At 42.0% G+C, this 17,908-nt stretch overlaps 2 protein-coding genes across 3 annotated transcripts; both read left to right on the top strand.

Annotated features, from left to right (window-relative positions):
• Positions 1-236: 236 nt before the first annotated feature.
• LOC115024068 (uncharacterized) lies at positions 237-5,563 on the top strand. 2 transcript variants are annotated; one of them, XM_029455468.1, is made up of 4 exons: positions 237-511; positions 3,599-4,009; positions 4,246-4,590; positions 5,131-5,563. In XM_029455468.1, exons 1-4 carry the CDS (start codon positions 475-477, stop codon positions 5,472-5,474), a joined length of 1,137 nt encoding a protein of 378 aa, XP_029311328.1. In that variant the 5' UTR covers positions 237-474; the 3' UTR covers positions 5,475-5,563. The 2 variants fall into 2 exon arrangements, with proteins under 2 accessions (XP_029311328.1, XP_029311321.1); XM_029455461.1 differs by having other exon boundaries at positions 4,246-4,656.
• Positions 5,564-7,026: 1,463 nt separating this feature from the next.
• On the top strand, positions 7,027-17,205 carry cog4 (component of oligomeric golgi complex 4). The gene is given in 20 exon segments (XM_029428684.1): positions 7,027-7,361; positions 7,712-7,794; positions 7,888-8,002; positions 8,356-8,370; positions 8,372-8,531; positions 8,756-8,949; positions 9,566-9,671; positions 9,770-9,927; positions 10,000-10,058; positions 10,817-10,941; positions 11,039-11,157; positions 11,637-11,803; positions 11,910-12,075; positions 13,391-13,453; positions 13,555-13,668; positions 14,019-14,111; positions 14,191-14,274; positions 14,794-14,895; positions 15,144-15,272; positions 16,145-17,205. Coding segments are annotated over 20 exon segments (2,322 nt in total). The 5' UTR covers positions 7,027-7,226; the 3' UTR covers positions 16,280-17,205.
• The last annotated feature ends 703 nt before the right edge of the window (positions 17,206-17,908 follow it).

Genomic DNA, 17,908 nt, shown 5'->3' with positions numbered 1-17,908 from the left:
CATAGCTCTTACAATTGTAAATATTGGTAGGATGCTTGATATATTGATGTATTGGATTAAGCACAACCATAAATACAGACCAAAACCAAAAGCAGACAACAAATCTGTAGAACATCTAAGTGAAAATATTACATTCAAAATTATATATATTTTGTTAGCTATTATATAATGTAATTCATTTAATACATTTCTTTTTTAAACAGTCCCCGCCCCGGATATGACGTAGGCGGCAGCAATGCATTGCGGAACAAAGTGTAGCAACTTTATAAACACAACAGTTAGCTGCTAGCTGATGCTAACTGTCGGCATTATAGTGAAAACAACTGATTCTTTTTAAAACAATTTCACAGATACAACGCTGAATTTGAGCGGCACGTAAGTGTCTGATGCAGGGTGATGATGACCCGGAGCCAACGTTAGCCACAGTCCGTAAAAGATGCGTCGTTTGGGGCTTTTTATTAACCGTCGACGGTCATGAAGATGGAATCGGACAGTGAACAGTTCTGTTCCGGTATGCTTCCTAAATCATCTAACTAAATAATTTACAAGCTTCTGGAAATACACAACATGCCTTTTTTATGACTCGCAATAGTGATAAAACAACAATTAAAATTAGCTGAATAATCCAGCAGTCATCAATAATGTTTTTATTTACACCAGTGCTTTTCCTATTGCAACATGTCAAAATGTGAAAAAGGTATTGTATTGACTGTTAATGAAGAAAAACAACACTGCTTTGTCTCGCTACACTCAATTAGCTTCCATGTGCATCATAAAACAGATTCAAATGTGAATGAAAACGTGCCACAGTTTTATTTTCTGCTGTAATGACTGATGATCTCCGTTAGCTATGATAGACATTTGGTAGTGTAGCAGTCAATCACAGCATATTGTAATTATAATTGCGTTATTGATGATGAGAGGACAGTTAGACAAAATGCCTTTGAGTCTTTTTTAGCAAGATTGTCATCTTTCTCTATCACATCTGAAATAATAAGAATTCAGAAAAACTGCAGGTTATCATAAGTGTTGAAATAATTATTTTTGTTATTTAATCAATTAATTAAATAAAATGTATAAGCCAACTTTTTTAGATTAGATGTTTAGGTCATAGCAAGGTATTTGCTTCTCAGATGTGAGGCTTTGTTGCTTTTCATTATAAATCTGAAGGTGTCACATTAAGCTTTTGATGTTTTATGTTTTTAGTTGTTGTCCATCCATCCATCATCTACCGCTTATCCGGGGTCGAGTTGCGGGGGCAGCAGCTCCAGTAAGGAACCCCAAACTTCCCTTCCTGGGCCACATCCGCCAGCTCCAACTGGGAGATCCCGAGGCATTCCCAGGCCAGTGAGGAGATATAATCTCTCCACCGAGTCCTGGATCTTCCCCGGGGTCTCTTCCCAGCTGGACGTGACTGGAACACCTCCCTATGGAGGCGGCCAGTTGGCATCCTTACTAGATGCCCAAACCACCTCAACTGGCTCCTTTCAACTCAAAGGAGCAGCGGCTCTACTCCGAGTCTCTCACGGATGGCTGAGCTTCTCACCCTATCTCTAAGGCAAACGCCAGCCACCCGTCTGAGAAAACCCATTTCGGCTGCTTGTACCCGTGATCTCGTTCTTTCGGTGATGACCCAGCCTTCATGACCACAGTTGAGGGTAGGAACAAAGATCGCCCGGAAGATCGAGAGCTTTGCCTTCTGGCTGAGCTCTCTTTTTGTCACAACGGTGCGGTAAAGCGAATGCAATACCGCCTCCGATTCTCCGGCCAATCTCTCGCTCCATCGTGCCCTCACTCGCGAACAAGACCCCAACGTACTTGAACTCCTTCACTTGGTAAGGGCTCATTCCCTACCCGGAGTAGGCAATCCACCGATTCCCTGCTGAGAGCCATGGCCTCAGATTTTGAGGTGCTGATCCTCATCCCAACCGCTTCACACTCGGCTGTGAACCGATCCAGTGACTACTGAAGGTCACAGACCAATGACGCCATCAGGACCACATCATCTGCAAAGAGCACCCGGGGGACCCGGTCATACGCCTTCTCCAGATCCACAAAACACATATAGACCGGTTGGGCGTACTCCCAGGCCCCCTCCAGGATCCTTGCGAGAGTGAAGAGTTGGTCCATTGTTCCACAACCAGGACGGAATACGGTAGTGTGATACCCCTGTAGTTGGCACACACTCTCTGGTCCCCCTTTTTGAATAGGGAAACCACCACCGCGGTCTGCCACCCCCTAGGCACTGTTCCAGACTTCCACGCAATGTTGACGAGGCGTGTCAACCAAGACAGCCCCTCAACACCCAAAGCCTTCAGCATTTCTGGACAGATTTCATCAACCCCTGCGGCTTTGCCACTGTGGAGTTGTTTGACTACCTCAGTGACTTCCAACAGGGAAATTGACGATGGTCCCCCATCAGCTTCCAGCTCTGCCTCTATCATAGAGGGCATGTTAGTGGGATTCAGGAGTTCCTCAAAGTGCTCCTTCCACCGCCCGATAACCTTCTTAGTCGAAGTCAGCAGGGTCCCACCCTTGCTGTAAACAGCTTGGATGGTTCCCCGCTTCCCCCTCCTGAGGTTCAGGACGATTTACCAGAAGCACCTTGGTGCCGACCGAAAGTCCTTCTCCATAGCTTCTCCGAACTTCTCCCACACCCGCTGCTTTGCCTCTGCCACGGCAGAGGCTGCCGCCCTTCGAGTCCGTCGGTACCCTCCAACTGTTTCCAGAGTCCTCCCAGATAACATAACCCGGAAGGACTCCTTCTTCAGTCGAACGGCTTCCCTGACCACCGGGGTCCGGTGTTTGAGGGTTACCGCCCCTTGAGGCACCTAAGACGGTGATACCACAGCTCCTCACCGCAGCTTCAGCAATAGAGGTTTTGAACATCGCCCACTCAGGTTCAATGTGAGGTAAGCTCCACCAGATCCAACTGGTAGCGCTCCACCTCCCGCACTAGTTCCGGCTCCTTCCCCCACAGAGAGGTGACGTTCCACGTCCCCAGAGCCAGCCTCTGCTGCCCGGGTCTGGTCCGCCGAGGTAACTGACCATCACTGCCACCTGTGTGACAGCGCACCCGACCCCAGCGGTTCTTCCTGTGAGTGGTGGGCCCACAGGATGGATGGATGGGAGGCACCACGTAGCTTCTTTGAGCTGTGCCCGACCGGGCTCTGTGGCAAACCCGGCCACCAGGCGTTCGCTGTCGGGCCCTACCTCTGGGCCTGGCTCCAGACGGGGGCCCCGGGCTTCCTCCGGGCAGGGTCTCTCCTTCTCTTTCCCTTTTTTTCATGAGGTCGTTTTGAACCATTCTTAGTCTGGCCCCTCGCCTGAGACCAATTTGCCTTGGGAGACCCTACCAGGAGCACAAGGCTCCAGACAACACAGCTCTCAGGTTCATAGGAACACACAAACCTCTCCACCACGGTAAGGTGATGGTTCCCGGAGAGGGTTTTTGGTTGTTGTTTTTTTACAATGTTTTTACCATTTTATACACTGAACAATTAATCAGTTGTTCAAAAGAAATCATATCAACATGTTAATCAATAACAAATCGTTCGTTGCAGCCCTAATAATAACCTTTTGTTTTCCTCTTATTTAGTGGAAGTGGCTCTGGAGGATGAAGACTTTGACACCCTTCCCTCAGTGAATGTAGCTGCTATTAATAGCATCCTGGAAGGTGCACAGGGAGCTCCAGTAGAACAAATAACAGATGAAGAGGCGACAGATGATCGCCCTGTTAAACGTAGACGGAAACGCAGCTTGATTTGGAGGCACTACGAGGAGATGGACAGTTCTTCTTCTGCTCGTTGCCGCATTTGCATGAAGTTACAGAGCTTTGAAGGAGGCAGCACAAGCAACCTGCTTCGGCACATTTCAAAGAGACACCCGGAGGTGTTTTCTCAGCTCGTAGCAGACAGGCAGCAATCATCACGGAGCTCAAATGCTAATAGTGATACATCGACACTTCCAGAGACCATAGGGGCGACAGAGAAGCAGAGAAAGTTTTCTGGTAATGTTTTATAGCTCACTTCTGTTTATGTGTCTAATTCATTCTTTCTTTTTCAAAAGCATCTTGCTGAATAAGTGAAATATATATTTAAAAAATAATACCTTCTTCTGAAGGTGTCACATTTGGCCTCTAGGAACTTGTAATGCATATTTTTCCAATTTTCGGACATGATATACGCTAAACAATTAATCGTTAGTTGCAACCCTAATTATAATGTTTTGTTTTTCTTTATTTAGCTCTGGAGAACGGAGACTCTGACACCCTTAATGAAGCTGGTATTAATTCTGCTATTAATGGCATCCTGGAAGCAGCTGAACAAATAACACATGAAGAGGCATGTGACGACCGCCCTGTAAAATATAGACGGAATAAACGCAGCTTGATTTGGAGGCACTACGAGCATCTGGACAGTTTGGCTGCTGCTCGTTGCCGCATTTGCATGAAGAAGTTACAGTGCTTTGAAGGCGGCAGCACCAGCAACCTGCATCGGCACTTGTCGAAGAGACACCCTGTGGTGTTTTCTCAACTAGTAGCAGATGGGAAGCAGCCCCCACCATCCCGCTCATCACAGAGCTTAAATGGTAATGGTGACACATCGACACCCCCAAAGACCGTTGGGGCGACAGAGAAGCAGAGACAGTTTTCTGGTAATGTTTTTTCATTCTGACTTTTTTTTAAAAGCGTCTTGCTGAATAAGTTAAATATATAAATATGTTTTTACAAGACCCATCTCTTAAAAACAGCCCTGCTTTTATAAAATTGGTTTTAAAAATCAGCCAGGTTTGCAATCATCATGGCCAGAGTTTAAAAATACAGTTTTTAAAAGCAAGGCTATATTTCTCCCTAGAAATGTTCTCTATATTCTAACTGAAAAATAAGTCAATATGAAGTACTTATGTTCTCAACCACTGAAGTACTTGTGTTGCCATTTTCTCAATATTTTTAGGAAAGCAAATCGCTATATTAGCACCCGTAATCACCTAAGATAAGGTGGATGAATCTGCTACATGTTAAAAGTTAATTAATATTAAGTTCCAAACATATTTTTATTTTTGATGTTATTCTGTATCCAATATTTTAATGAGCTAAACATGTGGCCTTCTCTTTCCCTCTTCTTACAGGTTCATCGAAGGTTTCAAAAGCGCCTGCTGGAGAAAACCGTGTGTTTAGGAGAGAATGGGAGCTGATAGAAGCTCTGAGGAGAGCGCAGAGAGAGGAGGCTCGGGCTCTGGAGCATCAGAGGGAGCTGCTTGAGAAGCTGCGTGCAGTGAATGCCAGGGAAGCAGCTGCAGACCGGGAGGAGATCGAGTCACTGAGGAAAGCACAGCTGGAGGAAGCCAAAGACTTGAGTAGACAGAGAGAAGAGGTGCAGAAGGAAAAGACAGAGCTGCAGAGGAAAGAGAAAGAGCTTCAGCAGGAAAGAGAAGAGCTTGTCTCGTTTTCCAGAGGACAGCAAGCCTCCTGATTCTGTTACTACAGGACTCTCGTGTTGCATATGATCGTGTAAAAATGTAAACTCCCCTTTTAGTAAAATTAATTTTTGCAAACAATCAATTGATAGTTGTTTTTTGTTTCTGTCACAGCTGAGTTGCACTGCATCTCCCTTCCTCTTCTGCCCACTCTGGTCCTGCCACTTTATCAAAATGTGATCCAGAATGTACCCTCTCCCTCCTCACCCTGCATTCACTCATGGCTGCAACAAGCCATTTTCAAATGTATATAGAAGGAACAGACTGGCAAAAACAATGCTTGTGTTGCCTCTCACTCTGCAAGTCTCCAGGATGGGATCAGACTTGCTGCAAAAATCACAAGTTTGTCTAATCACCTAAATGTGTAACTTGACAGTTAGATCAGAATGATGTCAGTAGAAACTGGCATACACCAGAAGGTACCTTGCAGTGACAACATTTAATTGATTCATGCTTTTTATTTCCTTTTTTGTCACTAACAAGTGGTGCGATCCTGTTCTGAAAGTGAATTATTATTTTAGAAACTTGAACATTGACTATAGGAGCAGCATCATTTTGTTGAAACAGGATGTTTAGACACAACATAATGTTGGGAGGGATCATTTAAAATGTAAACCCATATAGGTTTAAAGAGGCAGTTTTTATTTTTGATCAAAATATATTTATACTTCCACTGGAGCATCATCTTCGTTCTTACACTCTGAGTGATGACATTAACATTTTGATGCGCAAGAGAATAATTTAAAGATAATTAGATTTCTGTATATTCTTTACTGAATCAATACACCACTAACATTTTATTCCCTCAGGACCATGATCAGGGACTTAATAATTTATAGCAGAGAGTAGTTTCAATTCGGTCACATTTTATTTTGAAGTGGGAAAATGCTTATAAGGTGGATGTGCAGGCCAGCTTTATCCTAAGTGACTGGGGTATTATTCCTGGAAATACAGATCGCAAATAATAATAAAAGTTTTTTGTGTATTTCTTATGCACTGAGTACCCCAAAGTGAAATTATTTTGACTTCCAGTGTATGGGTATGGTGGCAGAAGTTTCTGAGGCAGATACTTCAAAACCTCAACAAAGAAATGGGCAACAGACCCACTCAAGAAAAGTATCAACTCACAAGATAGGGGCCTTAAATCTAATTCCTTACATATTTCCATTTAATTGATGTATAATACTAAATGATAGCACAGAAAACCTGAGGTAGCTATTTCAGCACAATATCACTGGTGGGCTTCAGGCAAAATATAAGGAAGCTGCCATGCCAAGCCAAATATTAGATGTGGTCGAACAATGTGTAGCTAAGTATGTTTACTCAAGTACTGTACTTAAGTACCGGTACACATTTGAAATACTTGTACTGTACTTAAGTATTTCCATTATATGGAATTTTGTATCTATCTAGTGCCAGGATTAATGGATAAGTACAGAAACGTACAGCGCATGCGTATTCATCAAGATTTTTACCCCGAGTTTAACTTCTCAGGCATTGCTACTGCGCAAGCCCCAGCACACCACCACCAACAAATGGTAGTGTGAGGGGTCATGTCAGAGATGGTTAAGGACAGTGTTACGATCATGCTTTGGTTCACGTTCACCCAATTTTAAAACGAGGAGTCCACGTGTCTTCTCTGTAGCTCACGTTACCCTGCGAATAGGATGGACTGCCTGACAGGCAAAACCCAGGGATACCTTCACAATTGTAAAATTGGGTCCTGAGTCCTGTGTCGGTGGCGGAAGATGGCTGACAGCGGAGCCGTGGCAGCGAGAAGATGCGACTCTGGCTCACTGTCCTCGGTGAGTATGGAGACCATCTCAGCGCTGACGGAGCTGGAGGACCTGGAGAGAGTTTACCGGCAACTCTGCACGGAGGAGGTTTGTACATAAACGTTAACGGCAGTTTGTTTGACGTGTACACTCACTGTCGTCATCCACGTAAACTTCCGGGGGGACGCTCCTGACTCAAAACAAAAACTCCACTTTGTTATATTCTGGCTGAATTAACATAAAACAATTAAGCTAATGACTATTATTTGAAGGCAGGTTAGAGCTACTGTTACTAATTTCTAGATAAGGTGAAGACTTGAGTTAGTTAGTTAATAACACCTGTCTTTTATTTTCATTATTTTTTATTAGGATCCCCGCATAAGCACTAGTATAGACATTGGCTATTATTTCCACACACATACAGTCAAACACGTGTTCTGTTTTCTCCTCTAATACAGAAAGAAGTGGATTCTGAGCTGGACAGACTGGTGGGGCAGGAGGGGACTATCCACACAAAGATGCTGGCACTGCAGAGGATGGGGTAAAGGGGGTTCATCATGTGTTTGAGCTCCAACCACCAACTGTGTTCTTTAAACAAGAATATGTTGTGCTAAATGTTGTCTCTGCTCTACAGGCCCAACCTACAGTTGATTGGAGGAGATGCTAGTCAGCTGTCAGGCATGATCACATTTACCTGCAGCCTGGCTGAAAACGTCAGCCGCAAAGTCAGACAGCTAGACCTGGCAAAGGTAAATACTCACACTTTTTATGTCTATCCATAGATACAGTATCAAGTCTGCACTGTTAGCAATGTAATGTGGTTAATCATCAGTAATGTAGATGTAATGACTAATTGGGTAAAGGCAAATAATATAACAGAACAGTCTGGTTAGTTCAGAAAATGACATTACGTTGCTGTAATGCTGCCTTTGAAACTAGGAAAAGCCAATGCTTATAAGAGGATATCTACTCTCATATCACAATATCGATATATTGCTCAGCCGTACACCTCTGCAAAACCTCAAATTTTCAACTGTTGCTAATTGTTGTACTGGATCACACACACTGATCTCTTGGTGTGTATCTTATTTTATTTTTGTAGACACGACTGTATAACTGTCATCCAGCGTGCCGACGATATCCTCGATCTGAAGTTCTGCACAGACGGTGTACAGACAGCTCTACGTAACGAAGATTTTGAGCAGGCTGCTGCTCACATCCACCGATACCTGTCTCTGGACCAGTCGGTTATTGAGTTGAGCCGGCTGGGAGAAGAAAGTATGAGTCATAGCACATCGCTCAGTGAGCAGTCTTACACTGCAGTGAAGAAGCATTGGGATTTTATTTGAGTTTTGTGTTTTTGCATCATTTTGACATTGAATTTGTTAGATCATTATATGATTGAAACATTTCTCTCTACTTTGTAAGTAGCAATATAAAAAAAGGTACAATATACGTGTGTGCTTGCAGTGTAACTCTGCCAATGCATCGCTTCTCCACAGGCAGTGTTGTGGATGCTAGTCTGGTAATGCTGCAGGAGGCAGAGAAGAAACTGAAGGTCATCGTTGCTGAGAAACTAGATGAAGCTGTTGCAGCAGTCGACCTCGCACAAGTGGAAAGGTTTTTCAAGATCTTCCCTCTGTTGGGCCTCCACCAGCAGGGCCTCGCCCGCTTTGGCCAATATCTCTGCAGTCAGGTCAGTTGCCACTTTCTATTATTTACTCTGGTAAAGCATTTGCACTCCTTATTGTTTGTTGCTTGTAATGAAACTAACAACTTCCTGATCTGGATGTTGCACTCATTATATTTGTTTTAAGCTTAATACCTAATTTAGTAAAATGTTCCTACTCTGTAAGTACATTTGGATAATGACCTGCTCCTTTAACATTAACAGAAAGCACTGTGAGCACAGTCATCGGTTGGTCATATGAGATCTTATAAGGGACAAGTTCAATGCAAATAACATTGTTGTGTTTTACAAACAAAAAAGCAAAAAGGACAAGAAATTAATAAATAATTGGCAGATGATTAAAAACACAAAAAAAGGGGGGGGGGGGTCAAGTTGCTTAAGAATTCAATATGAAAAGAGTCATTGATGCAGTGTGTCCAAACATATTGACAATGGATGATGGGTTTGCAAATATGAGAAGTTTCTCTAATTTTAAGTGCCTGTGTGACATCTCTTAAACATAACATGGGTTTTTCAAGTTTAGAAGAACTAGCCTGCGAAGTTCTCTTTGTTTTTTGGTCAGAAAACGTCACAGATATGTTATGTCTTACTCTTTCTGTCTTTTACACACATATTCTCACAGCTTGCCTCCAAAGCTGAGGAGAACTTGCTCTTAGCTACAGGAGGAGACCTGGGCGAGAAGAGAGCACCGCTGGTATTTGCAGACACTCTTACGCTGCTGCTGGAGGGTGAGGAAAAAGAGAGAGTGTGTGTCTGTGTGTCTGTGTGTGTCTGTGTGTGTCTGTGTTTTCCTGGACTCCTCTAACACGCTGGTGTGTGTTTGCAGGTATTGCTCGTGTCATTGAGACTCATCAGCCCATAGTTGAGACGTATTACGGTCCCGGCCATCTGTACACACTCATCACTCACCTGCAGCAGGAGTGTGACCGACAGGCTCAGAAAATAGTCGACAAGTTCATCCAGCAGAGAGGTTACCACAACAAGGTGTGCATAACATCTGAACTGAGTGATTTACTGCAGACCCGTACCCACTGTGAACTTGTATCCCTTCTGTAGTTTCAGGTCGTCCAGGGCAGCATGATGAAGAGCGTGCCGACAGAGACGATCGAGCCCAGGTATGTTTGTCTCAGCAACACCCGGCTCTTTTCTGTACGTTAGTGTTGGGGAGTAGTGAGCTACATGGTTTTGCAGTGGCTTGCTGGTAGTTCAACTACATTCATATTTTCATAGTGATTCAAGTCGTTTACTTTTTCGCCATTTTTTGTGTACTTCACTTCTGAAACTAAGAACAATTTTGGGCCATAAAAGTAAAAGGTATTTTTATCTTATTTGAATTTTGCCACTTCTTCTCTTTGACCAGCCTCGCCTCCTTTTTTTTTTCCAATGCATTTGTCAGGCAGTCCAGTGTTCAAGCTGTTCATATTGTCTAAAAAAAATGAAGTGCAAGTTAAAGATTATTTTAGTTGTTAAGATTGTACAAGTCAGATGTTACAAAACTGACGAGTAAGACAAAAGGCCCATTTTGTTAGACCAGTGCCCAAGTCCATCAAACAGTCAACAAGAGGTGTGTTAAATACTTTATTAGTGGTGTATTTTATTTTTCTTGGTATATTTATGACCTGTGATCAAGTTGCCGCTTTTTGAAGTGTGGCATTTGTTGCTATTATATTTTGTATATGCATGTACAATGTCAATTTTACAAAGTTGTTTGAGCTACTTTTTTCCATGTAGCGTTAGTTAACCTAACTAGATTTCTCCCAAGAGTAGCTTTGCTGTAGTTCAGCTTTTTCCAGTATGAAGTAATTGGTGCTTGCAAAGTTATGTTTTTAAAGTAGCTTCCCTAACACTTTTTGTTTATACTTCCGCCTCACAGGGAGCTGGACCCTGTATTGGCTGAAGTAACCCTGATGAACGCAAGGGCGGAGCTCTACCTACGTTTTTTACGCCGACGCTTGCTGGCCGACTTTGAAGTTGATGATGCTCAGAGCGTCACACCGGGTAGTTTTACATGTGGTGATGCTTGCACAGATGTATATGTGTATACTTGGCTCAAATCTAAAATATATATTTTTTTGGTAAATTCTTTAACACCCAGAGCATCAGCAGAACGTGGAAAAGCTACTGAAACACTGCTTGCTGAGCCGGACGATGCAGGAGCTGATTGGCTACTATGTTCCAATGGAAGAGTTCTACATGAGGGAGTCTGTCAACAAGGTAAATGCCAGGGGAATTTCAAAATAAAGGCATTTGTTAAAGATGAGGATATGTAGCGATTGTTACTTCCCTAACCATAGCACACCTGAATCTCTGACCCAACTGTAGGCAGCTAGAGTTGCATTGTGGGTAATGTAGGCAACAGATTTTGACATGTCTATGTGGAATAAAAAAAGATAACATTTCTGGTTCTGCTGCAGCGATTCTGATTCTTATAAAAAATTTGAAGTTTGTTATGAAATAAGTGAGCATGTTTTCCTCGTAAATGTGAGATTGATCTGATCCAAAAAAATATTTTTGATAAATTGCAACCTCGACAATGAAGTTACCATGTGGGTTTTTTAGAATAGATTTGAATATATGATAGATAAAATGCTATGGAAGTATTTACAGCGTTGAACATTTAGGAAAATAAATGTAATGTTTACTTATCAGAACATCTTAAATACCATTTCATTTAAATAAATGTTCTTCTTCAGGCTGTTACTATGGATACATACGAAAAGGGTCTGCTGACCTCGAGCATGGTGGACGACTGTTTCTACATCGTGAAGAAGTGCATTAGTAGAGCTTTATCCAGCTCCAGCATCGACTGCCTCTGTGCCATGATCAACCACGCTAACTCTGTGCTGGAGTCTGACTTCAGGTGCTCACTCTGTCACATGACAACTTACATATTCAATACTTTGTTGTTTTTTTACACTTCATCACCGCTCATACATGTATGTTCCCCCTCCTGCCCCGTCTGTCAGGGAGGTGTTGTATAATAAGCTACGACAGGGCTTCCCGGCTACGACGCTTCAGGACATCCAGCGTGGCGTCAGCAGTGCAGTCAGCCTGATGCAGAGCAGCTTACAGCAGGGGAAGTTCAACACAATGGGCATTGAGAGTGCTGAAAACGCCAAGGCTGCATTTCTGGTGAGACGAATAGACAAACACACAAGCATATACGCAAGGATGTGCGCAACAGCCCATTTGCTCTCTTTGGCTGAGCTGCCGCTCTGGGTGAATTAAGCTATCTTTGCATTCCAATACCCCTACTACCATACTATTTAGTATGCCAGAAGAAGATTTAGTATGTCCCAATAAATGCACTTCAGGAATGCACTACTACTGTTTTTGTTATGTCATGTTTTGCTGTGTGTAGCATAATGGACTAAGCTACAACTGTGTTTCGTTGTGCAAACCCGTGTTTAAACCCTTAATATATAATATGTCAAATGCAGCGTGCTAAAAATACCAGGATGTCCTGCTGTATCCGGTCACATTTTGCATTATGCAAGCCAGCATGTTTTTGTGACCCACAATCCTTTTCGCAAGGTTTTATATGAGTAAGAGGGTCGAAGTTTAAGGTGCAATATATGCAACAGTACATACTTTTTAAGGGCATCTGCAGTACATACTTAAAGGAGAAGTTCTGTGATTTTGAACGCAGCCTGTGTGTCATGTGCGAACGAGACCAACCTTACACCACGTTAGCTTCTTTCTAGCTTGTGACTTGAGCTGCTTGCTATGTTCTTGAACATGCTTCATTTAGGTTGTGATACATTTTCAACCAAAACAAAGATGTAACTGGTAGAAGTCGCCTTATTTTTAGTTTTAAGATGATAACTTGTAATGTTCAAATTGGTTGAAATGTGAGGGGATGACAACAGAGAGTAAAAGAGCTGAGAGAGGCAGCTTAGTGCAGAGCTGGACGACCAGCAGGTGAAGCATTATGATAAAAACGTAAAGCAATTTAATTTATTTAATGGCATGTAGGCCTATATTCTATGTAGAATTATTTTAATTTTTTTTCAGAAGTAGGCTAATAACTAACTAAAAAGTTATATTTCAATCAATTGTAAATACACAGTATATTATTTCTGTGCATAATATTGTGAATGAGGTTGCAGGTTAGAGTAACAGCCCATCAAAATGTCTGTGCACCTCCCTGCACATATGTAGGTCCCCACCTCGCTTGCAGCTGTAATTTAAGTAAGTGAGGAATCAAATGCATGAATAACCTCCTCCTAATTTAAGTGAGGTAAGTAGGGCTTTAATATTTAAAATGGCTCTCAGCTGAAGGAACCACTACTTCAAAAACCTTTTAACCCGTTTGTCAAAAGATAAATTACAATCAGGAAACACTTCATAGTCAAAATAATTCTGCAGACTATATTTTCATATAAGGAATGAAACAATAGCACTGAACCATTTTGGCTCTTTTGTTTTTTCTCTCTTTCTCTCTCAGATGACTCTGAATAACGTAGAGGTGTGTAGTGAGAATATTACGACTTTAAAGAGGAACCTTGAGGTAAGTTTGACAGCTGTGCGAACACCCTGCATCTCTTCTATTCATCTTGTCATTTATACTTGACCTCATTGCTCGGAGATTGACTTATTTTTGCCTTTTAGAACGACTGCTCCAAGTTGTTCAATCAGGGCGCCGGCTCTGGAGAACAAGCCAAGATTGAGAGCTGTTTGTCCGACCTCGTCAACACATCCGCCAAGTTCAAGGATCTCTTACAGGTTGGAGACACAAACACACACACACACACACACACACACACACACACACACGCTAGCAAGTACGCAGCAGGAAACGACTTTAAGGAGATAGCTATTCAAATCACTGGTGTAATTTTATAGAGGAAGGATAAAAACCTCCTGACACAGTTTGAATTATTCTAATAGCAAGGTAACACGAGACATGTACTGTATCTGAAGTCTTGTACTGCAGGGTTAATATCGAATTGAAAATTCCAAGCTATTATAGCCTTGTTTTACTGGATGTGTGTAAACTTGTGTTACGATAAAGCCTCCTTGAGTGTGTACCGAGTGGTAACGACTTCATACTCGGATGTGATTTTATTTCACAGGAGGGCCTGACTGAGTTGAACACAACAGCCATAAAGTCTCAAGTCAAACCCTGGATCAGCAGCTTCCTGTCCATCTCGCACAACATAGAAGAGGTAACGGTCTCAGAATAATGAACAAAAATAAAGCAGAGATCATAAACCAGGTCGCTGTAACAGCTGGTGTTCTTCACAGGAGGAGTTTAATGATTACGAAGCTAATGATCCCTGGGTGCAGCAGCTCATCATTAACTTGGAGCAGCTCATGGCGGAGTTCAAGGTATCTTATATGAGCAACATTTAAGCTATGAAATATATATGTATCCTTCCTTTTTATTTTTTAAAGGCACAGTTCACCCCAAAATAAAATAAAAACATTTGTTTCCTATTACGTGTAGTGCTACTTATCAATCTCGATTGTGTTGGTTTAGTTGCAGAGTGTTGGAGATATCGGCCATACTAGATGAACTAGATGGTACTCGGCTTGTAGTGTTTAAAGCGCTAAAGTTTTTAAAAACAGCAATTAATGTTTACATCTCACAGCGTCACTAGCTTCCTTCTTGAAAGAGACGTTGCTCTTTTTCAAAAGTATTTTTTTCCAGAGCCCAACAAGCAAAGTGCCATCTAGTTCCATTATATTTGAGAGAAGTCAGACATCTTTACAGCTGATATCTCCAACACTCTGCAACTCAAAAAGCAAGCTAGACTGATAAATCGCACTTCAGGTAAGAGGAAAAATATGTATTTTTGATTTTGGGGTGAACTATTCCTTTTAAACTTCTCTGTGTCTCCTCACCAGACGGCCATGTCTCCTGTCATCTACGACACACTGACCAGCCTGATGACCAGCTTGATATCTATTGAAATGGAGAAGACCGTCCTCAAATGCTCATTCAGCAGGGTGAGGAGCCGTGCTCAGCCACAAGGTGGCAGCGAGCATCCTCTGCATCACATTGCATTGCATCACTGCCACATGTGATGAAAAGCCTCAAGCTATGATTTATTAATGAGTGCAGAAAGGCCTGCAGGAGAGGGCGCTTCCTTTTGTCACGATGGCATCTTTCTATTTTGAGCAGAGTGTTTTACAGAAAACCTCTAAATGTGTGTACATTGTATAAACATGCACTATTTCTCATCCCTCTGTTGTAGCTTGGAGGGCTGCAGTTCGACAAAGAACTTCGGTCTCTTGTGGCGTACCTCACCACCGTGACCACCTGGACCATCAGGGATAAGTTTGCTCGTCTCACACAAATGGCCACCATCCTCAACCTTGAGCGGGTAATTTATCCTCATCTTGCACACATACACAGAATAAACATGAATATAAAAGTTTATTTTATGTAACTAAGTACATTTACTCAAGCACAGTTTAAGGTTCCAAAACATATCATGATTTTATCAATTATGATGCATTGTTATAAAATAACTTCTGACGAGATCAGGTAAATTAGCTCCACCTTGACCAACTCAAACAGTGAAATGGGGCGTCCGGGTGGTCTTGGTCTGTAGATACGGACCATGAAGCTGAGTGTCCTCCATTTAAATAAATAAAAAATATTTTCCCTCTTACCTGTAGTGCTTTTCATCAATCTCAATGTTTTTGGTATGAGTTGCAGAGGTTGGAAATATCAGGAGGCGTGCATCAACTCACGGAGGAGCGGCTCACCTGAGCAAGCTAATGTTACAGCTCAGCCATGGAGGACGCCATTATTGTTTACATATGACGCTGTCACAAGCCCTCTCGTCCATGAGTAGATGCACGCTTCCTTCTGCGCTGTGATAGTTGGCGGGTGTGGTTCGGTAGAAAGAAAATAGTTCCTACATAAAACTGCTCACAGGTCTGTGGATTATCTTGAGTAACTGGGTCATGGTTTCTAGAAAGACACATTGCTGTCCTTTGTTGCAAAACTGCCCCTAAATAAATAACTACAGTGAATTGCACATTATTGCATTAATAATAATAACCCAGTAAAATAATTTATGACTCATGTCTCAGGAGCAATGTTCTGCATTATGAATACTGTTACTTTTGATATTTCAAAATACATTCTGCTAAAGATGCGTATTTTCACAGTATGGTTTTAGTTATTTAAATAAAGGATGTGAATACTTCTTCCTGATTTACTCAAATGTATCTATTTGTACTGCAGGTAACTGAGATCTTGGATTACTGGGGTCCTAACTCGGGCCCCCTGACGTGGCGGCTGACCCCGGCGGAGGTGCGTCAGGTTCTGGCGCTGCGTATTGACTTCAGAAGTGAAGACATCAAGAGGCTGCGACTTTAACTCATGAACCACTCCGCTGGTTAGCGGCGATTGCCGTGCAGTACCCACCTTGTGATGCTTTTCACTAAAGAGCTCTGCACAATCCAGGTTTAATCCATGTTTCTGTAAATCGACGTGGGCAAATAGCCCGGTTTCTTTCTTCCTCTGAAACAAAAATGCTCATCCTGGAGATTCCAGACTTCTCCAGGCTCGGCTCATGTCAGTCTGTATGAGAGTTACAGCTCAGATGTTAGGGGCATGGTTTGTGGTTAAGGCGAGACACTACAGGCATAAACATCGAGGTGTTTATTTTATTGCACTATGTCTATTTGCGTCTGTAAAATTCTCTTTAATTCACCAACAGTTAGCATTACATAATGCTCCATCTGCATATTTAAACAACCTTTTAGAAGACTTGTTATACAAAAAAGAGTTTTCTTAATGTAAGTAATCAACTAGGGGAATTTTATAGTGATGTCTATTAGTTAAAGATGTTTACCCTGCTGCGTCTCCCCTGAACATGGCACAGATGGTGAACTACTTGATATGAATGATCTGTAAAATATGAGAATATTCTCTTGAATGTGTAATTAAAAGTGTATTTGTGTCACACGGGGAGTTCCAACCTTTAAACCTGTAGCTGGATCTGAGAAACGAGGGCGCGCTGGGACCGAGGCATGGAGCTCTGCGGCTGTCAGCGAGAGAGAGCAGTAATGAACATCATGCCCATTAAACTGACAGAAGCAGGTCAGAAAGCTGATCCAGCCTAGTCACTCAATATATGAATAGCTCCTTGTCTGTGATGAGGGAACACTTTTAACCTAATAAATTGAGAGTGCTGCCCTATTGCCATGCAAGGCCTGTTCCCAATCTTTTATACATATTTCTGACACTAAATACAAAGCTGTGTTCACCAGGCAATGAAGCATTAAAAGTGGTCCATGTCATAATGTCCAGCCTAATTTCCTGGTCTAACCTTAATTCTCTGCACGGATTAAAACATGTCAGTTAGTTTAAACTGAGAGGACGGAGCTGCAAACAGTGCACTTTGACATCAACCCTCTTCAGTGGTGGAAAGTAACTAAGTACATTTACTCAAATCACTCGAGTGATTTTTATTATTATTGTTTCATGAATAAATAATATTTCCTGCCCAAATAGGCTTACAAAACACAATTAGTTAGAGACCAGTGTAGCAACATAAATTAAATACTAAACATATAAACCATCCTGGTGCTTTTTCCAAGTTTAAGGTTGCCTACATACAGTATAAGCATTAAAATTAAAATTAAAACGTTTCCTTCTGTCATCGTCAGTGCACCAAAACATTTCTGGATTTAGAACAGATGTTTAATTTAACTCAAAATAAGGACATTACTGAATAAAATGTAGTTCATACTTATCTCCTTATTTGCATAATTGACACAAGCGGTTGTCCTCCTGGATGGTTTTAAATCTTTGAACTTCAAGGTCCAGAAGAAAGATTCCTGTTATTAAATGTGCAACTAAAGTCTGACTTGATAAGTTTGATATAACAATAAGATTCAGTGCCATAATTGTGCTCGAGTATTTCCATTTTCTGGTATCATTTAATGCTGCTTTATACTTTATACTCCTCTACAGTTACAACTTTAGTTATGTTACAGATTT

This window comes from Cottoperca gobio, chromosome 3 (genome assembly GCF_900634415.1).
Source record: "Cottoperca gobio chromosome 3, fCotGob3.1, whole genome shotgun sequence".
In the NCBI taxonomy this organism is placed as follows: Eukaryota; Metazoa; Chordata; class Actinopteri; order Perciformes; family Bovichtidae; genus Cottoperca; species Cottoperca gobio.
This window is presented reverse-complemented; position numbering and strand designations above follow the sequence as displayed.